Genomic DNA, 22,810 nt, shown 5'->3' with positions numbered 1-22,810 from the left:
CCTTCCTCAGTTCATCTTTCATGAACATGACGACTAGAACTGCATAATATTTCCTTTTCTGTACTGGAAAATTCCTATTCTCTTAACCCAGCTCTGGAGATCATGCTTCTCTTCTTCTTCCTCTCAGTCCAGCATATCACACTGGTGGCTCACAAAACACCTGTACTTAATACACCCAAGTATTCCTCTTCATTTGCCAGTTGTGCTGCTAGCTTTGTGTCACCAGCAAACACCACTTAACTACTCCTGCTCTTTGTGCTAAAAAATGAAATTCTTGCAGGTCCAAGATTGTGCTGCACAAGTAACACCATTCCAGGACAATCTCTCCTCCTATCAGTTCAACCTGCTGATGCCTCCATATCATCTGCCGGCAATTCCCACTTTGTCAGCATGCTTCCCAACCTCTAACACATGGATTTTTTACTTGTTTGACCTCTTTTCCACTCCATGATAGGTGGTTTTACTGATCATCATCTTTACCTCTTGGACAGCACCAATCACACAGCTAAAACTAAATAAGCTTAACAACTGTGGAATAAGAACAGAAGTTATTTCAGGATACCATTTGTATTCTAGTGCGTTACTCTGAGTGTCTTGCCACTCTCCTCTAGCTGTTAAAAATAAATGCTGAAATAATCTTCATTAATATAACCCAGAAGAAGAATCTCTTACTTCATGAACTGTGTCTGCTGCCCTGGAAGCACCTGCTACATAACAGCGAGGGTCCAGTACAACAATTCATTCTCAAGAAAAAAGCAGGGGCGATTATCTCTAAATAGAGGACTGGATCAAGAGTGGATTTTTCCAGACTGTCACTGCTGGTAAAACGAGGTTTTCAATTACAATGCTTAGCACAAAGTAGCCTGCCCAGGGAAACCTATGTTATAATGCTGCCAAGCAATACATGCTCAGCATAGCATTTACCAAACCATTTCTTCTGCTAAGAGTTAATGTGTCAGTCTTTAAAATGCCTTGCTCCTCTATCACCTTTCCTGATGGAAATGTGAAAAGTGCAACTTATTTCCTTTCACAAAACATCTTGTCGATGCTCTTGACTCCAAACTGACTGCCTTGTAGGGAAAACCTGCTCTCTAGAAACTTAACAAACGGTGACTGCTCTATCATAATTCTGCCTTACTGGAATAAGGAGGTCCAACAGGGAGACATCATTAAATAAAGTGTTAAAAGGTGATTGCTGGGTTCAACAGCAGCTTAAAAATGCTAGAAGTCTGAATGCTATCCTAAGCACTCAGAACCTAGCAAATTATTTTGTTTTAGGCAAGATTACACTACCAGGTGATGATGACTGCAATAGACTCTGCTGTGATAAAAGCAAAATCACTACCCTTTCTGTTACAAGAACAAACAGGCAAAGACTAAGTTTCACATGAAGATTGATCAAGAGCACATGATTAATGCCAGAAATGTACTCAAAAAGCAGCTTTCTGGATTAACTTTGCTGTAAATGTCAGCAACTAAACCCACCCACTGGTACCAATTACACATCTCAGCTTTACCTCACCTTAATCAAATCACTAATTATCTTACACCAATCCTGACGAGCATCACAGGATTTCTGTTCTTCATAGGAGCTTAATTCACTGTTTTCTTTCAAACATTTATGTCTGTCTGCACTTGTCTAAGTACATTGTAACCACTAAATCACACAATCCATCACCTCTTTGTCAGTGCCCTAGACAGAGAAGATCCTTTGAGAATATGCTTACAACATAAAGGTCACTTTGAATGTTGACTAAAGGCATGAATAAAAAATAAAACATTTAGTTAAGCCCTTTGAGGAGATGAGGTTGCCATTACCCTTTACTGTTTAAGCAAGGTCTTCAACTGCTTTTCAACACTATCGTGACACCACACAGGGAGCTTAATGGCACCTTCTGAGTATGAACACAATCAAAGCCAAAATTCAGCCTACTAACTTCACTTTCAGAAAGTTAGTACGACAGTCAGATTAAGAATCATTATATACTTGGCAAACTGACCTATTTCCGAATGATGCTGTCATGGGATGATATGCGCAGTGGGTGTATTTTAGCCAACAAAAGCTAGCAAAGCGCCAAGAGCTGCTGAATTTCCTGTTCAGAATTAAGAGCCTCTCCACACACATTTTCTGCCACAATATACGGCCCATCTTTTTGTCAGCACAAGTCTTCCTTGAGAAATGAGGGTTGAAAAAACTCACCTGGTATCATTTCTCATGAAAGGTAAGGAAATTAAAGGAAATGAAACAAGCTACAAAGTAAGAAGAGCTGATCTGAGGGTCCTACTGGCTAACACGCTTCTGAAGTGAAGTGCAATTCCAGTTTATACTTGGTGCTTCAGTATCATGTAAAACAGGAATGTGAAAATGTAGAAGTATGTGAGACAAATGACATTTTATCTTTAGACATAATCATCCCTCATAGTGTCATCTCTACTTACCAATTAATCACTAGAGCATGAATATCCTAAGACAAAGCTAAAAATGGGATGTAATTTTTCACTAAATATGCTTGAAACAGCCAGTACATTTCACAAAGGGAAGAGGAGGATTGTCATCTATTTGGTAGCTGCTTCACAAGTGCAACCTCACAGAATCTGAAAGGAAAACTCCAGTATTGACTGCAGCGTACAGTTATGGCTCATGACAGCCATCCATAGTAACCTCAAGGTTTAGTAACGTGACATTGCCAAGACTGAGTTACCACTTTCTGGCTGAGATAAAAGCAACTAAGTAAATAGGATGTTCCAGTCACTGCAAACGAAATAAACTGTACTAGCACAAACCCACTTAGTGAAATGCAACTTGCTGAGCCCCTGAAACTCGGCACTTGTGATTGTTATGAGCATACCCTCTCTGTCTTAGCTAGTATAGACAATGTTAGACTTGTAAACAAAGTAAAATCAATATTTCCAATCAGCCAGCAAAAACAATGGGTATAGGGAGACAATTACTATCTCTGGAGCGCAAAATCTATCTACCATACAGATGCATAGTTCCTGGTTTATGGAAGTACCTGAAAGTAAAGTTACTGATCTGATTGTCAGCTGCTAACATATGTGAACTGGTCTCTCTTCTCAGTGTTGCAAGTGAGGTTATCTAAACACCATTTTATCCATCATCCATTTAACTGTACTGCTTTGACTCAAAGTAGAAGTTAAGCTGTCTGGGTCTATCAAAGGTCACAAGTTAATTTTTAAATTTTTCTTTTGGCTGAATGATCCAAAATAACCACCCAAGAGCTCAATTTTGCTTAGTTCGATACCTACAGAGGAAATTATTACACTATCTCAACCTTGTGATTTGCTTAACAGAAAAAAAAGACACACTACCTGGACATAGGCTCTGAAAGAAAAAGGAAGTTGAAGACGGTGTATAGTTGTTAGCAGGAAAAGATCAAAATTTCATCATAAAAAGTTTTCATTTCTTCTGTGTTCACAGATTATTTGCTTTTGTGCACAATAACACTACTAGACCTGCTACCTAGATTATACCATTGCTTATTAGTTTTAACACCTAAAATCAAACGCAAACAGAAAAATGTCTGCAGCAGGTAACATTCAAGTAATTCTCAGATCACATATTTGAAGGAAACTGGAAACAAAAAGGACAATCTTTTTCAGCAGGAAGATCCACAAGCTCTCTTTATAGCATGTGAAACAAGTACAATCAAGAATCAAAAGAAGTTGCTACTGGGATTCTAACAAAATTATACAGATATTTTTCATTTATGGTTTAAATATAAAATATTTATAAGCTGAAAATTAAAAAATTACATCTAATTATTAACATCTGCATGCATTTGGTTTTCATCACTAATCTATGAAAATAATGACATTTTAACTGAATAAGCTTCTAAGATAAAAGTAGAAGCCATGAATGAGCCATGGAAAGATTCTTCGATTTTGTTTTTTCCCCCTGTATTAATGACTAGAGTCTGAGTTTGCTTACACTGTTAACTACACAGGCTTCAAATATTTACTGTGGACAAAATCAAAATAAGCCCATTAGCCAACGAAACACTGTTACACCTCAGCAAAGAACAAGATAGCAAACATAATACAGCTAATTTCGAACAAAGTGCAATAACTGAGGCAAGTGATTAATTACAGAACCTTTTATGTCAATTTTGACTGCACAAGGAAAGTTGCCAGAGCAGTTTAATATAGCCACAGTTATAAAATAATTCTTTTTTTTTTTATTATAACAACATAACAACAGCTCCCCACCCCAAACTGAATATCGGTCAAATACTCAAAACTGCACTTCAGTCCTTGAAACTTTGCTGTCTCGATGATGCCCAGAGCGGTCTGCATGAGAAGTGCATGAGAATCCCCAATCTACACTGCACAGCAAACAGAAATATAAAATCGACGACAACAAAAACTACAAAGCCTTATCAAGAAACCTAGATGCAGATACGCAATGGACTGTGGGGAAGGGATGGTCTAAGGAGACAGACAGCTGCTTCCCTACACTATGTCTGTAGTACAGAGTACTACTGGGAGAAGGGCGTTGCATGCAGCCTACTTAAATCTATGAATAAATCTATCTTGAGAACACATATTACAGCATAAATACCAGGACACTTCTGAGACATACAATTTTGTAACCACTCTCCCATCTGTGATACTTTTCGCTTAAATTCTGCAAACGAAGAATAGCCTACAAAAGCCATCGCTGGACCATTTAGTTTCATATAGAAATTTACATCTCAGTTACTTAATTGGAATTCCAAAACCTTCACTCGTGAATACTTTCCTTTGCTGATTGAGTTCAGAAAGCTACTACATACAAAAAATTGTCAGAAATGCTTCTAAATTATTAAAATATATTTTTTAAATAAAAGGGAAATGCAAAAACTAACTTTCCAATCTAGAGGTTGTACTGTGTGTTGTACTACCTACGGCTTCTAGAAAGACGGCATCAAGCTTGTTGTCAGACACATAAAAATAACTTCCCATCTAAAGTTTTACTGCATGCTGGTAACATGGAAATTTTTACTGAAAAGAAATATTTTTAATCGTTCAATTCAAATCGTTGAATTGAGACATTATTTCTTAAACAAATGCTTAGCATTGTACATAGAATTTTGAAATAAAATGGAGAAGTCCTAGTATGAGGCTTATTTTTTTTCCAGTTTTACTCCTCAAGAAAGTACTAGTACTTGTATTTGAATTACAGTCTTCAGTTTGAATTCTGGACATGTCTTTCAAAACATAACCTCCTGCATCCAAAAACATTAACAAATATCTATTTTAATTTATAAAACCTTAATATACATCCTTAAAATTAGTACTTCTCAAAGGCTTGTAATGCTTGCTCTTTTACATTTCTCATGTTACTTAATAGCTCTTAGAAATGAACAACAAATGCAGGACAACATTAGTCTTTGTGCTTTCCTAACTTATCTAAATCATATTTATTTACCTTCTTATCAGCAAAATTCCTTAATATACATTGACAGGTTTTCATATTTGACCTGAATACCAAGCTACTGCATGGATTATGCAAGAAGGGTGTAGCAGGTAACACTTTACCAAACACACTACAGAAAAAAAGTCAAAAGACAAACACAGTCCAGTTAAAATATATTAATACTTACTATTTATATGTTTCTGAACGAATGTATTCAAAAACATGAGATACTCCCAGCTGGAACTGGTCAGCAATAGGGGTAACCCAAGGATTGTTCTCTGCTTTGAAGACTTGCTTTTGACCAGTCAAATCCAAATTACCTGAAAGGGATTAAACAAAACAGCATATGAGAAAATTTTGAAATACAAAATATTTGAAAGAAATATTTTGCTGTGAATATAAAACTTTTTATTTGTTTCAGAGTAGTTGAACATAGTAGTTCCCACCATGATGGATGCAGTTCCACCCTATTCATTTCCATGCTACTACACTTTGCACAGCAGGACTGAACTCGGCCCACCGCACATAATATTCGTTCACCAAATTCCTTTTAAGCAGGGCTTAATAGTGCCTAGGTGTTGGGCCCTCTCCACCACAGCTTGCAAGAATGAAAGGAGAATGACGCTGTGGTAGGAGTTTGCTCTGGTGAAGCTTCGCGTTGCAAAGCATTTCTCAGTCACGGCTCTGAGCATAATGCCTTCCCAGTGCCCAACGTGTTGTTTGCACCGAGATCCTACCACTGATCTGTGGCTGTAGTTCTCTACACTGAGAAGAGCAAACAAAAAGCATCACTCCTGCAACATGCCTATTTTAGCTGTTCTGTTGACAGGAAGACTTAAGAGACCGATTAGGTGTTTCTGCTTGGGTTTTTTTTGTTTGTTCGTTTTGCAAATGTTTACCACTCAAAACCGAAACAGTACATGCTCTACCGAAGCTCCTCATGACTATGGATACAAGAGGCTGAATTCCAGGACAATCGAGCCATTGAAATATTTTGTGTTCCTTAAGTTAAAATAAGAAATCCATGCTACATTTTACACTTATTTTTGTGAATTTTATGATGAAGAGAGGCCTACCCACCCCCCAGAAATCTAAAATTAAAACAAAAAATTATCTTTAACTATGAGAAACAAAATAAAATTACCAGGTTTCGAAGACTGACTGAGCCAAGCTGTCAAGAGAAGTCTGAAATCAAGCTGACGTGCTAGCTTTTCAAAACTAAAGGCACTCGTGTACGCTGCATGAACACAGGTGCACGCTGCGGGAGCCGCTGCGAGCTGCGCGCCCGCCGGCCATTTCGGCTGCGCGTTCCATGTGACGGCTAATCCTCGACGCGTTCCTCTCCGCAAAAAGGGTTGAGGCAATTAGAGTAAGGACAGGCCGTTACACCGTGCGAAAAGGTGTCAGGCGTCTCCCATCGGCTATCAACACGCCACCACTGCCTCAGCGCCCATCTGCCGCTGCCCGGGGCTGCTCCTTTGACTCAGCGGCAGCGGGGGGCGCCGCGCCCCTCCACCAGGCGGGCGGCCATCACCCCCGCTGCCTCACGCTTGGGCGCACCTCGCTAGGGCCGCCCGCCCGTCTCCTTTATTAAGGGGCTGGCAGCCCTGCTCTAACAAGGATCAGGAAGCAGGATTAAGTACTGTGACAAAGAGCACCTAATAAGCTAGAAAGCGGCGTGTCTAAATCTCTGCTGGCTGCCGGCTGTTCACTGCTTGGGCACGGGCCGCCGGGGAAGCGCGCCAGCTGTCATTAGCCATAACCCCCTGACCAGCGCTGCTTTGAAGATCATGTATCACTCAGGGGCTTGCTTTGCAGTTGCAAATTGGATTTTCCATTTTATTACCTGCAAAAAACCCCACACGCATTGCTCTCCTACCAACACTGTAAGCGCTCACTTGTAATTACAGCTCTGCAAGAACTGCATCAAGGCAAAGTGATCAATCTGTGTACAACTTGAGGAGGCAAGCTTGGCCCTGCCATGGGTCAAATTCAGTGTTGCTTGCGGGAATAAGTCACGCATTCCCAAAAATCTCAATAGCCACAGTCTCAGATTAATCTTCTCATCCCAAGCTGTGTTGGAAATTTACCGTCCAGGGAACACTGCTGTTATGTTTCCATCCCTGCAGCGCAGCGTGCCCACTTCCATGTCAAATACCACATGGCCCATTTAAAAGCAATTAATTGTAATAAATACTATTCTACTAAAGCCAAAGAAATGTTACAGCAAAAAGAGGACTGCTCAAACAAAGTGCACTGTACGTCCCCATGCCAAAGTAAACATTTTCCTCCATCTTCTGCTTTTCCCAAAACACACTGGAGGTGGGTACAGATATCACTTTTTACTTTCAGAGGGAAGAGGTAGGCAGAGGCCCTAAGCGTAAAATCGGTTTAATTACAGAGGAAATTGGGGCATCCAAAAGTCCAGCATCCGCACTGAAATCCACCCCGTCCCTGCACAGGACATCCCTCTGGGAGCCCTCTAGCAGCAGCTGGTCTGGCAGCCCATCCCACCGGCCACCTACAGCTGGAGCAAGAGGTCAGCTGCCATCTCACAGCTGCCCAGGGCTTTAACTGAAGAATTTAATCCAGTGTTGCAGTGTGAAAAGTAACAACCCATCTGTCTCATCATGGCAAGCACCAGGCAGAGAGGGTGCTCCTCCACAAAGGAGTAAAGGAGAGCTACCTCACAGCACGCAGGACGGACAGGGCACCTGACACTTCAAACTCCTCCCTGTTCGATACCAAAATTTCCATCTGGAAACAAAGGACAGAAATGAGCAGAAAATTAAGCAGGATAAGAAGTCACGGAGAGCCTGCCCCACCTTATCAGTGTTAGGGAGGAAACAGAGTCTTAACACTCCTGCCAGGAGGCAAGGCCTGGAGAACAAAGAAGCTATATAATTAAAACTAAGACTGAACGGAAACGTGTCACTCTTGCATCACCGCACTTTGCTTCAGGCCATATCCTGGTGCCCTTTCTGTGCTTACAGCTAAACCATCCACAAATTGAGGGCTTAGCTAACACTGCTCTGGCTGCAGGACATCCAGGAGTCCCAAGCACAAGGCCAAAGCCTTAGTAACATCTCAGGAACAGTACCATATTAGAGTAACCAAACACACGGGAGCCCTGCCTGAACCCTTCCACCCCAGTGCACCGAGACGAACCCAGCAGTGTGGAAGAGATGATCAAATAAGCCTGAAGCAATGGCTCTGGTACCAGGCTCACCGCAGGAGTGCTATGCAACTGGACACCTTACAGATGCGTCCCTGTCCCCCCCCATCCCCAACAGTCTCCTTGCCGAGACGTTTTACTACGCAGCGCTGTGCTAAGAAATGCTGTTATTCCATCCCTGCAGCACTTGAGCCACGGGCTAGGGAGAAAGCCATGGCAGATGTGCCTTCACGCGTATTGTTAATGGCAACATCAGCAGAACACTATCCCCAGGCCTTTAGGAAATTTATATACTGTTCTGCTACACAGATCACATCAAATCCCTTGCATATTTTTAGTAAGCAAAAATATTAAACTGCCTCTAGTAAAAATCCAGTACTGAAGATCCAATCACAAAATATATTAGAGTTGAAGATTGCATTGGTCATTGCTGGTTTGTTCTTTCCATGCACATCAGCCTATTAAAAAAATATTTGTTTATAATCTCTAAAATTTGGAATAACTAGTAGACTAAAATTGCATTTCTTCATAATGAATTTAAAGTTCTTGCTATTTTGCCATACTGAAAGAGATCAACTCCACTGAAATGCATTACAGTCACATGCCTCTGGCAAGAGAGGAGAAAAAGGCTGTTTCTAAAACTAGTGAGCATAGCGCCTTTCCTAGATCACCGAAGTGTTTTTCAAGTTATTTTTGAGCGCTTCTAAAATTATCCTTATAAATAATGAAACTCATACATCCTAGAACCCAGGTCTAACATGCTTAAAGAACCTTCTAATTTCCAAGCCTGAAGGATACTTTTTTTAAGCTTTCTATCTTGAATAGACATAGATTTCCAAGTAGTAAGAATGCAAAGTGGACATATGTGGCTACCAGTGAGCAGACACTGCAAAGAGAATAGAGCCTGGAAAAGAGAAGAGCAGAGATAAAGGTCTAACAGCTGACTGCTATGGATGGCCTGCACAGAATGACCAAAAGCCTTCTAAAAGGAGTCAGATGTGTGATCTTCGAATTACCTGATCTTGGCCTCAGCACTCATTGTATCTGAAGATGATCCTGAACCATTAAGTTTGATTGGATCAGTGTGACTGAACTTCTGTGTTTCACCCTCCTTAAAAACAAATTGTTCCTATGCCCGACTAGTAAGCTGTGCAGGCCTGAAAACCGTCTGCTGCCCAAGTCTCTTGTTAGCTGCCACCTGGAAGCTACAGTAAATAGATCTACACCAAAACAAGGACAAAAATCAAAGTATGCATGTTTTTTATATTAGTGTATTCTCATTTATGCCTTCCATTGACTAAAAACACCATTTATCACCACTTAAATTCAGGGGTCGCACAGCCATGGGTGGACATAAGGGACACAGCGTACGACAGTGGGCACACCCCATCCTGTGTTAAGTTATGAGTGATGTTAAAGGGAAAAGGCAGCTACACCTGCACCTCCCCTCAATAAATCTATCCTGCATTTGATCTGAAACATGATTGTCGGGGAAGTTTCCTGGCTGCTACATGAGAAGCACCTGTGCCTCATCAAGACAGGTGCTGAGTCACGTTGATTGGCTGGAGATCACGTGACCTATGGAGGCTTAAAGGTGGGGCACTCCCAAGAGGGAGTGGGCAGTTCCCTCCTGGAGGTTGGAGTGATAGGAGCCCCTGGAGAGCAGTGAGTCGGAGCTCTCTGTTGGAGATTAGAAGAGCCTTCTGATTGTGGAATACGTTGTGGTCGCAACAGCCGTTTGGTTGCGACCCATTGGAAGAAGACACAGGCAGTCCGCGACACATGATAATTAATGGTTTTTGTTATTGCCTTCAGTGCTGTTGAAATAAAAAGTGGTTTGGTGTAAGCATCCATATTTTGCTCAATTGCCTGCAAAGTTCAGGAAAGAGCTCATAAGAGCAAATAAGATGCTGCCTCCCACAGTCAGGTTTACAGAAAGTAAGTGTCAGAGCCAGTGATAACACCACCTGCACTTTGACCAAGGGTGTCTCCAGACTTCCCAGGCTCCTCCTGTCCATTAGATCTAGCCTCCAAGCACCTCTTATATGCAACTATAAGCCCTTCATCATCTTGTGATGTAGGATATTCAGAGCATATGGCATTTACCCAAGGCATGTATACTTAAGGTATGACTAGCGCACATTGGCATTACTGCAATACAAACAAAAGAAAACAGAACGAACACAAACCTGACTTGTCCTTTCCACTCGAACACCCCTTGGCAACACTTTAAATACTTCTAAAAATTAAAAGGTGAAATAAAGTAATTAAACAACTTTGACATTTGAGAAGTGAACATTGGCATTCAGCATAAGAAACACGATCCTAGCTGTAAAATGCCAGATCAACGCTTCTTTGTAATGGTTTAAATTCATCCCTAGTGGAGCTTCATTAAAATCTATGGAAATAATTTTTAGTCTGTATACTGCTCAGTTTCAATCTGCGTCCTGTTGATACTCTGACTCACCTTCCAACCTACACTCTACTGCACTGACCTCAAGGAGTGTCCTCAGGCTGTAACATGTCCCTTTTTGTGATTCCTCTTAGACTGAAATTTAAACATTCTCTGCCTTTACAACACGAAGGTCTTAGTCTCTCATGTCATACATAAGGACTGGAGGAATGAAACTAGCTTTATTTCTTTATTTACATATAAATACCCTTGATTCTTGTTTTATTAAATGCTAAGTACTACACTAAATTTAAACTTAGGTTATATGTAAAAATATGTCTGTCCTGGCTTGTTATAGATTTGCTTTACACTACAGGGCTTATAAATTTTATTACTTTTGTGGCATGTGCTTTTTCTCCATAGAGAGAGAGATCAGTTTAAGTGTGGAGGTAGAAGAAATATCATGACTATTATGTCATAAAATGATACCAAGGCAATTGTGAATGATGTCTTAAAATCTATGTAAAAAAATGAAAATGTACACTGATTTCTATGCCACAAAGTGTTATGAAAAGCAAATGATTTTTACACCAATCTTAAACATATGTAAGCTGTGCATCAGTAACTCATATCATTCCTATAAACAAGATCATCTCTTCTTTGAAGACCTCTATCACTTTTGAAGGACTAGTAGCAGAAGAAAGTAGATTTAAACAGTAGTTATAACGGAGCAGTAAGACAACAGAGAACAAAGACTTGTTGTACGTGAGCGAAGTGTGACTCAATCCTTTTGGAACCAGCAGAAATATTCATAGAAATACTCAGTACGATAAACAAATCTACAGCTCCATAGCATATGTCGAAAATATACATTTGCTTATTGATTAGTTCTATGCGCTAAAAGAAAACCACGACTAAATCTAAACCTAGACTGAAACGCCTCCAAAAAAAACCCCACAATCCCAGCAACACTTTTGCCCTCTCACCCTTATGTTCTTGTACTCGAGAAGGTCTAACAGTATCACTTGGAGTCACCAGCACTTCAGAGAACCCTGAAACAGCATCTGTGGTGGTTTTACGTAACAGCGGAAAAGATTCAAGTCTCAAATCACAAGAAGTCAGATACAGTACATACAAATAAACCAAACAGATACTCTGGAGCATCCATTGGACAGAAGCAGTCTGGAAATCTTCCTCTGACTGCTTTCCTGATCACACAGGCAGGAATGTCTGCAGCCTCACCTGTGAGTGTTAGACGGGAAGCCCCAGGGTAAGAGAAGGCTAAAGAAGCAAACTGAAAGCCAAACACTGAAGCCTAAAAGCCCATCCAAAGTTTTATAACTATTTTCAGGGACAGAAAACAGGAGCGCAGATAATGTAACGTCACACATTCCCTGGCAATTTTTACCATCACTCCACATAACAAACCTGACCTTAGCAAGACACTTAGTAGGAAAAGTAAATAATATTAACATTCACAGATGAAAGCCACAAAACAGGAACTTAGTCAATGCAGCACACAAGGCACTCCTAGCCAAACAACACCCGCTAATGGCTTGTACTTCCACATGACAAATCATGCTGTTTCAACAGCCAAACTCCACCACACATGGCCTTCAGGTACCAAGGCAACCAGCCTGGCTGATGCTGTTGTGTGGGTAGCTAAGGCAAATGGCAGAAGAAACAGCATTTTGACAAAAATCCAATGAAGTACTTCAAAATGTTTCCTATATTATTTCTAAAGTTATTTCAAATTACTTACCACTCAATTAAATTAATTTCTACCACATTACTAATGTAAGAGAGAGACCATTTACTACAAGACCTACAAGTATTGCTAAGTTTCACCGATTTCTTTCTTAGAAAGGCGACATGTTGCGCTGGAAATACCATTTCCTTCACTGCTCTGGGGAACAAATGACTGGCGCTGACCAGGATCTCGAGGGGCAAACCAACAGTCACTGCTAAGTGAAGAAAATTAAGAAACACACTACATGGCAGATGGTTTTTGGAATAAAAGGAATTAACGTGATGTCAAAATAGTTTAACATCGAAGACATTTTAATGGCACAGGAAGTATTACAAGCTTAGAGGATCAGCATCCCGACTTATTTTGAAATATATTGCACATTTTTGCAACCTCAGAAACTCCCCTGGGATTCTCAATTACACAGAAATTCAACAGAGCATTCTCTCTCTGAAGGGTCCCTATCAGACCAAAATCTAGTTAATTTAGAAATATGAGTTCAAAAAGGATTCACTGTAGTGCTCTTGCCTCTCACCTTTGAAACTCCCATTCAAACCACTTTCAAGTACTATGAAACATGTAAAATGAACCAAATTTAACAGCAAATACAACATTTGCTTAGATTGGCTCTAATTACGGTACTCTTACCTACCACAGCTCCAACAGATGAAATATTTGCTGACAGAAACATCATTATTATGCTGATGGTATTCAGAGTACAGTCAACATCAGGAAAGCCTACACACACGCACATGCTGTAGTTACCTGAGAAGCGACAGTAGGACTTGCATATTTTAAAAACTAATGTAAGATCAAATCTGAATCTTGGGAAGTCTGGCAAGAATTACAGCAGTGTAAGGAAATGAATGCCTGTGGTGCAAATTTAAATGATGGGCTACAGAAAACACCTTTCTGTATATAATGAAACTGCAGAGTTGTCATCTCTTCCCATACACCTTAACTCCCTTCAAGTACTCTGTGGAATCAGTCTGGTTTTACATAAAGTGGTGGGGTTTGGTGGTGGGGGGTTTTTTTTTGGTTTTGACTTAAAATAAGCGTAAAATGAGAAACACAATTAGAATATTCACAAATTTTCAGAGATGCTTTTCTTACATAAATAATCTGTCCGTGACCTATCTTGTCATGTACATTTTTCTATTACTCCTTAGCTAGTAACTGCTACATCAGTAGTCCTAGAAAGTGAGTTATTTTGTTTATCCACTGGGAAGTTTAGTAAAGCTCCTTATTTTCTTACATCACCTTTGCCTTAGTTCCAAAAGTAGAAAAAGGTAATTTTTTTTAAATGGCAAGGTATCAATAAGTTGTTCCAGTGGTCAGAGCTGGTGTCTACAGAGCCTCAGGATGTTCAGGCACTACAGACCCGTATTTGCAGGTGTGAGCAACACTGTTGTGACACAGGCAGAGTGTAGTGACAGTTTATACTGAAATAAGAAAAGTTTGGCGTTTGTGAAATACTGATTCTTATGTTTGCACGTTCCTGTTATAATTACTTAAGTAAACTGCCATTTCGATTAATATATTAACTTGAACAAACAACTGCAGTAACTACTTTGCATAATATAATATTCATTCACAAATTCTAGAGTCATTTCAAAAGCCTAAATTTTAAAACGTCTTCCTGTGATGGAAATACTGAGACTTTTGGGAGGATTCCCTGAACTTTCTATTTAAAGTCAATCTTTTATCCACAGAAGATAATTTAGCTGTTCAAAACCACAAAATGATGAAAGAATTACTTAGCCATTCACATACATAGATTTAATTTACAAAGTGTTTCACTCTCCTTAAAAAGGAACATGGCTACTTACTCCACCAAGGGTGGGGTTTTTTTTCCTTTTTTAAAGAACTTGAGTTTTCCATTTTTCAAGTATGTACTTAACTTCACAGTTTTGATAGCGTCTCCCTTTACCTGACAAAATTATTTGATAAACTAGAAGAGCATTGAATAGTATACTTAAAAGTCACTGATGCCAACATTCAGTTCTGGGAAAAGAGGATGGTAATTAAAAATGCGTCCTTAGAAATCCCTGTTCTTCCCATATGCATAACCATGAGCGAACTCCGTGTACGTGTGCGCACATGTGTTGGCGGCAGAGCAGCGAACACAGTCAACATGAGAATCCATATTTTAAAAATCGTGCCATTTGTTTTCACACCAAAAACGCAAACCTACAGACAAGCTAGTTACATTCCCTGGGTGGCTATTTACATTTAGCTACCACTTTGTGAATATTCTGTACTGTATACTACTCTTCCACTCCTGACTCCACGAAGAAAGTATTTTACGTGGCACAAATGGGTCCATCCAGCTGACCATACAATGAACTTTAAACACCATCACGGATCTTACTAATCACATCTGCCACTTTACGTGGTTCTTGTTTCTACTTGGCTTTCTTTCCAGCCACCGTTCCAATTGTTAAATGGTCAGAATACACAAAGTGACAGATTTAGTGCTTCCTTGGCAATTTATATAACTGACTGCAACTCTGTTGTTGCAGTGAATCATGATTTATTTGTCTCGCAATGCAGCACGTAACCTTTTAAATGCTAGGGAAAAAAACGCCAGCGCTTCTTTAAAGTTTATATATGACTGCCCACCACCATGCCTCATGAATGGGATTTTGAGAGACAAATGATAAAAACAAGCTGCAAATTCCACCCACCTACTCCCGGCCATCTCCTGCGTTCATCACTCACACATACTGTATTTACAGACTAGCACCCTCACCCAGAGCACCAGTGCACTCTTCTAGATCCCTCTTTTCCTCCTAGGTAAGAATAATTTTTCTTAAGTTAGCGATAGGTATACTCTGCTAAACACAGAGGAGGACAACACTGATCTCCCCCAGCCTTTTTACCGGTGCATGCCACGCTCAATCACATCAGGTGAAATTAAGAGCAGAATGCAGGGTTTTATTTATTGGTATCTCTTTCCATTCCAAAATTGTGATCCCAATGCCTGTCTGTGGCCGTTTCTCATACCCTACTTTCCATGTCTTCCTCTGTGCTTATTTCCATTACCTTTAAAAAGCAGTTTAATATACTCCTCCTCTTCTTCTCATTCAAATACACTGCTTTATTCTGGTGTTTATATTGTGCCCACCTCCCTGGTAAATGAACATCTAATGACTAACTGCTGTCCACCAGTGCCCAAACTAAGCCAGTCAAAAGCCTTCAGCACCTTTAATTATGAAAGCAATAATGAGAGAGGAAAGATTGTTTACTTTAAATAGAACAGCAGTACCTCCAATTAATGCAAATAAGATCTGCTCATTCAAAAGTTATTTTTCCAACATGCACAGAACAAAGTATTTGGATAGTCCTCCTTACATTATAATTCAATTTTAAAAATTTAGGAGAGAGAACTCAGAAAGCAGATAAAATTGTTTTTCCCTCAGACAGTGACTATGAAATTAGCAGTCTGTTCATCAGGGTGTAACACTCACACACCACCATTCATCGGCGGACTTTAAAACTGTCTGCAAAGGTGTGCTACTCTAAATTGCCCTAGTTCACAAAAAGGAAAACAGGGCTGTGGAGATTAAGTGACTTTTTCTAATCATTGAGCAGATTCTTGCTTGTCTGTGGCCTGCTCCGACCTGATCTCAAATAAGCCCTCCAAAGCCCAGCCTTGAGCTTCATTTACTAAAATCCTAGATGTTTAATAAGCAAGCAAGAACATTGCTTTGCACAGTAAATATGCTTGCAAGTTGCACAAGTTACAAATCTTCAGTGTAATGTTCTCCGGAAACATACCCCAAAATCTAGGCTATTTTAAATATTTGAGATAGTTCTAGGACTACACATGGCATAGATTGCAATAGAATTATGCCAACTGATCACAAATGAGGATTTTTGCTAAGACTCATAAAATGAAACACTGGTAAATTAATACATGAAAAGTATAATTTATTGAATAGCATTTGTGTAATAAAGAATGGAGGTGATAAGGACTTAAGCTGTGTCACTGCACCTCATCCTGATCAGGTGGGGCAAAATTGCAAGTCCTTTTTCTACCAGACTGTGATATTGTTCTTTAATGCAAACAAACATTAAAAGGAAAAATGCTTCTCTTAGCCATCCTGAGTTTTGCAGATCCATGTAAAATAAACATCAAGAATTTTGTTTCAAACATTTCCATTTTGTTTGGACAACAATGGTAAAATCATTTAAAGGGAATTTGCTGTTATGCTTGTAAGGCAGTGGTGTGTTTAGAGCATTTAATTAGCCACGGAAGGTGGTTAGACTCAGTGTAGCATTTAACTTCCACTTTCTGAAAAAAAACCAAGGCTATAATTTAGGAAGCTACATAAAAATACATTTACAGATACTACATGCTTCTGAAATGTTATTGCTATTGAAAGAGATTTTATAATTAAATAAGACTTTGACAAAAAGCTAAAGAAAGTATACCTATGTCAAGGAATAAACATATGCAATTAAAGTGACAAGAGCAACTTTAATCAACCAGTGGTGAGGAAGAAAACAAAAAAAACCCTAAGAAAACTCAGCATCCTATAGTCTGCTAGATTGATAAAGGCAAAAAACCCATAGTGGGTAAACAAATAAGAGTCAAAACAAACATCTTCCTCCACCTCATAGAAAAAAGGCAGACACTTTCCTTTGCTGTATAAAACAAAAAGCATAAATTGCAGACTGTCACATTTAAACACACAGCTGCCACATTCTCTAATGGGTTGAAGTTCTCATGACAACAAATAATTTTGCTCTATCATGCTAACTTCAGTCACTATCTTTGAGTTTTGGGAACTATTCTTTGGAAGGTATCAGTAGAAATAAAGAAACTTCCCTATATAACCATCCACAATAACAAGAAAAAAGGAATAAGCTCTGTGTAACAGGTGTTTCAACAACAGGTAATTGATGCAGTTATATTATTCCCAACAGAAATATTTTATGACAATCTTTAAAAAGATCTGAAACTAAATTCTGGCTTGGGGCAAAGAGGCACAACTTCTATTAAAGCTGATGCCCCTCACATAAAACAGAATACCACAATATGAATTCAGCAAAATCAATACTTAAGTTTCAAAAAACCCTCTACATTATAGGATGAAAGAAGCCACTTGCAATCATATTTAAAAGGCCAATATCACAAATTCAAAGTACATCAATCAGCTCCGCTGCTTTAAGTGGGAGCTGTCAACTCACTAAGAAAGTTAGGCTACTGAAACAGAAAACCACAAAATTCCTCTAGTTTAGCTATATTTTACTCCAGTTGATCAAACTTCCATTTTTACAGGAACAGTCACAAAAAAAGCCACTTATACTGCCGTAATTTCTGATTAATATAATTTTGGCTGATCCAAACAGAGTTTTCAAAATCCAGCCAGAGACAAGAATAGCTTTGCAGATATGTTACATAAAGCAAGATGCTATATACAAATTGGCAGTCAGGTGTACCAATACACAAGGAACACTTTTTACACAAGTGAAAAACAAACAAAACCAAACACTTATCATCTTCTGGCCCCTCCTGCATATCCAGTAGGAGTGAAAAAGTGAGTGTTTCTCAGGGGAAAGAAAATAAGCAGCAATGACAACTTCAGCATAATCATTTCCTAGAGTTTAACAACTGGTTTCATTTCAGAAGAAACACAGTGCATCATTATCATTATTATTTAAATAAATAAATGATAATCCATAATCTTACCTAGTTCTGGGGGTAGCACAGTAAGACGATTTCCCTGGATATGAAGTTCCTTAAGCTGAGTGAGCTCGCCAATTTCTTTAGGCAGTGATATCAGGTCGTTGTCTCTGAGACTCAGCTAGGAGCGAATATAAAGTACTCAGAACAATTTTCAGTTACCATAAAGCAGCCTAAAACAGAACTCTACTCCCTCTGCCCCCACCTTGCTCCTAAAAGCTCAATTCTTTCAATTTATTTACAAGTGTCCGCTGGTAAACAAGAAACAGTTCCAGGTGTAGTGGTCTATTCCTCCAGACATACCCTACTACTCCTCAAATTGACTAGATTCTATTCCTACAAGCGTTGCAAAAGTGAATTGATTTTCCAAGAATTTAGATAAATTACTTACTATCTGCAACTTTGTGAGCTTCCCAATATCTGGCGGCAGGATTTCAAAATCGTTGTCACTTAGATAGAGTGCACGCAGGGTGGCTGCAAATTAAATAGCAATATATAAACAGGGTGGCATATAACCCAACCATTTGAGGTCTAATCAATAAAAGGGAGTCAGGTTTGATTAATAATCCTGACTTGGTGAAAAGCCTTTGACATACCCAGGGCTCACAATAATAACAAGCAGGTCAAACTTAGATTTACTGGGTTATTGTATTGTTGGTGAGTTCAGGAAAACATCTATATTCAAAAGGACTGGCACAATTAACAATTCCTACAATAGTAGATTCTGGCAAGTTCCGGCATAGAGTCTCAGTGCTCAGCTGTCAGAATAACGTCGTTACTCTTTATTATCCTCAATTCTTATTCATTACATCAATTTGCATCCTAAACAAACATTAAAACAAAAGTCTGGGTGTTTTTTACCGAAACACATCTATGTTAAGCTCTATAGAAAGCACAGCCTAACACCAGGAAAGAGACCTTAAAATAGAGAGCAATATTGGTGTAATGGGCAATATTGGTGTAATGGGCAACCTGGTATAGTGGAGGATTTCCCTGCCCATGGCACGGGGGTTGGAACTAGATGATCTTTGAGGTCCCTTCCAACCCTAACCATTCTATGATTCTACGATTCTATAATATAGAAGACTCAAATTGTGTAATTTATAATTTCCATGCTTAGTCTCCACGAAATTCACAGAAAAAGAGATGACTCAGCACAACCATGTAGCTTGCTATTATTGAACAAGCACACATGACAGCTCAAAAAAAACCCCAAAACAACGGAGACTCGCAAAGAACTGTTGGGTGCAGCGGGAAGGAATGTGGTCAGCTTAGCAAAACCTCTCCTCCCTACCGAAGAGGAGATCCCATTTGTCCTATGCAGTTTAGTCCTCCTCCTCACTTCATTAAATGTGACCATTTTTAATAATGCTGACTTAAAAATTTTCCAGGTTACCAGGTTACAATCACGAAGTCTCTCAGACAGCGGCACTCCTTCCTCTCCCCTCGCCTGTCACTTTTGCTGCTAAATGCACTGATCCTGAAGTCCCCTCAGCACACTACACTGAAAAGACCAGTAAGGTAGCAGAATCACTGAAATCCACAAAGTGCCAGAATTCAAGTTGCTCAGGCAACCATAGTGCAGTCCTTTTTCACATATGCATTACGACACCTTTATTTTCACTCTGAGTGTGTATTTTTAGAATGTGCAAAGGTCAGCTTAGCTCTACCAATCTTATGCCAAGCTTTGTAACTGTCGCATATTTTTTAACATACTGGACACTTCAACATTCACATGCTGCTAAAAAAATATTTCAGTAATGAACCATCAGAAACACAATTCTTCCCAGAATCAACACAACAACAGTTGTAACAACAGTTACCTTGCAAAACAGTTCACTTTCCCTTGAGGCATCCAAGCTTTCATGAAGTTTTAAGTTTTAACTGAGTATGGCACCCAAGGAAATATCACTCAGAAGAAAACTGATATACTATTACTAACCAAGTCTTCTTGTGTCCCATGGTGTCAGGTGACTGTATATCAGTGATAAATACTGCTGAGCTATGTAGAAATATTCAAGAGATACTCACAGAAAAACATAAATATCAGAAAAACTGTCGGAGTTTGGTCTCCATCAAATAAATTTCAACTACAGAAAGCAAAGCGCCATATCACAAAGATTTGTAGAGTTTTTAGAAAAGTTTCTTACTCAGATAGAAGAAGTTTCCTGGTAAAGAATTTTCATTTAAGTTGTTGTAAGTCAAATCAAGAACTTCCAGAGCTGGTAAAGAGCCAAATCCCCTTGGCAAAGTGTTTAACCTGTTCATGCTGTAAGTAAAGAGGAAAAAAACAGAACATGGCATCAGAATTCACTTCATCTCGTCTGTTGTTAATCAACAGCCACACCTGAAATGTGAAGCACAAGGGAGAGAGGCATCATAGTGCTATGCTCAGCTTAAACACCGTGCCACAGAGAAAGCTGGTCCTTAGTAGATGACCTGTCTTCTAGCTAAACTAGAAATTACCCTTTTGCACATTGTCTTGACCATCTGCCATTCCACTGTACCACATAGTTCTTCACCATGGTACCAAATACAAAGAGGAATATCTCAACTGCATAGTATTTATGTTCATTGATAATTGCTGCTCAAACCTCTTGTTAAGAACAGCAAATTTGTGTCACTAGATAACTATTGATAGAGCATGAAGTGAATAAAACGTCAGTCCTCTGATTGATGAGGCTTATTCTAAACATAAGTCATTCATCAGTCTTAGAGGGTTTAGGATAGCGTTTCCCACGGGCAATAACCAGAACATCATGGGGAAAGCTAACAGAAGGAAAAGGTTTCTCTGAAAAGCTGGAGCAGACAAGCTACCAAACCCAGTAACTTTTCTCTGACCTCAAAGGGCTTGAACAAGGTGATCCAGATAATCACTAGAGGTGCCACAATGAGGACAAAAGGCAAGGAGCTGGAGGCTATACTTACAGAAATTTAGTGTTTGTGCACAAGCTAGAGCTCTGGCTGCTTATCATATGAACAGAAAAGAACCACCAGATTATTATTCATACTGTCCCTATTGCATATACACCAAACATGTAGCTTGCATGTACAGTTCTTGCTTTGGTTGTCACCTGAGTTGGAAAGTGGAACAGAGAAGACGGGCGTCTTCAGGAAGAGCATGTAAAGGTCAGCTTAGCTCTACAAGTAGCTACTTTGAAGAACTGGATTTTATTCTAATGTGATGATTGGAAACAATCATGACCTTTCACATGTTATCTCTAAATATATTCTGAATTTGACTCTCCTGATGCAAAAGTGATAAATACCAACAGCCACAACTGAAGTCAGGAGGAAACAATGTGAATGTATGAAGCACGATGTAACACAACAAACTATGAAAACTCAAGCTGAAGTATTGACAAATTTGGGTACCCAAAAATAACAGACTCTTGGCTCTAATGTCCAGGGCCTTCTGTCCCCCATGCAATGTTTACCAAACACTGTGCTATACTATGTGATAAATACTATGAAATACATCTATAGGACAGTTAATAAGCCCATCTTCTAAAACTACTTTGGACGCTGAATTGAACCCAAGAGCAGCTGCACCTCCAGACTAAGCATGATGACTACACATCCATGTGAGCAAAGGCAGGAGAAGCACATAGAACATTTCTTTTACAGACTCAGATACTAACCTCACCTTTCCTCTCCCACTTTTGCATAAGCTAGCCCCACTGGAAGAAGAACCTGTAAAGATCAGCTCTCTGTAGCTAAACTCCACATGAAGTTGTCTTCTTCCTCATCCCCCATAAGTATGAAGTCCTACCAGGGACGTGCACCTAGTACTACTGTTGTAGTAGTAGCTATTGAAATATTTACCTGTTCTCATTGCTGAGAGCAGTCACTTTGGACTCTTCAGAAAATTACTACCAGTATTGCAAGATATTTTGACTAACAAAGGCCATTGCAGAGAGAGACAAGGACAACAAACGCTCCATCACTACAGTCTACCGCAAACTTGTCAGTGTTTTTAAAATGGCTCTTTGTATCAAATAGGACTAAAGAAAGCAGCTCCTTTTTCACTAGTAAAAAGAGTAAGTGGCCCTGACAGCCTTCCCTTTTGTTAGCAAGGAACAGGAAGAGAAAGGGAATTCTCCCTAGTGAAAACAGGCAGAATAGTGTCTGGTGTTTGGCATGGAAAAAGGACGTGCTGAAAGTCTCTGTCCAGCACTATTTGGCCCTGCAGAAGTTCAAACATTAAGCTTGTGGCCACAGAAATCATGCCACATCTGCCTTCCACCTTTTTTTTTTTTTTTTTGAACTTTCAGTGCAGCAATACACCTTCCCGCTTTCCACTCCACTGCTTGATCCTTCTGGACCAAAATCCTCCCAGAAATAATCTATGCTTTTATTCAAGCTTCCCCTTTCCCCCAGGGGGCTGT

The 22,810-nt window shown here is 39.5% G+C and overlaps 1 protein-coding gene across 4 annotated transcripts in view; it reads right to left on the bottom strand.

The window, feature by feature from the left end:
* RSU1 (Ras suppressor protein 1) overlaps positions 1-22,810 on the bottom strand; it is a 113,215-nt gene that overhangs the window by 59,729 nt on the left and 30,676 nt on the right. For 3 of the 4 annotated variants that reach the window (XM_086614665.1, XM_086614666.1, XM_086614667.1), the window contains exons 5-8: positions 20,573-20,691; positions 18,814-18,896; positions 18,429-18,543; positions 5,604-5,736 (exon numbers count right to left, since the gene is read on the bottom strand). In XM_086614665.1, the coding sequence (XP_086470791.1) occupies positions 5,604-5,736; positions 18,429-18,543; positions 18,814-18,896; positions 20,573-20,691 (450 nt within the window). Of the gene's footprint in view, positions 1-4,225; positions 4,339-5,603; positions 5,737-18,428; positions 18,544-18,813; positions 18,897-20,572; positions 20,692-22,810 lie in introns of those variants that run through there. The other variant, XM_086614668.1, reaches the window with a different exon arrangement.

This window comes from Tauraco erythrolophus, chromosome 7 (genome assembly GCF_009769465.1).
Source record: "Tauraco erythrolophus isolate bTauEry1 chromosome 7, bTauEry1.pri, whole genome shotgun sequence".
Classification (NCBI taxonomy): domain Eukaryota; kingdom Metazoa; phylum Chordata; class Aves; order Musophagiformes; family Musophagidae; genus Tauraco; species Tauraco erythrolophus.
This window is presented reverse-complemented; position numbering and strand designations above follow the sequence as displayed.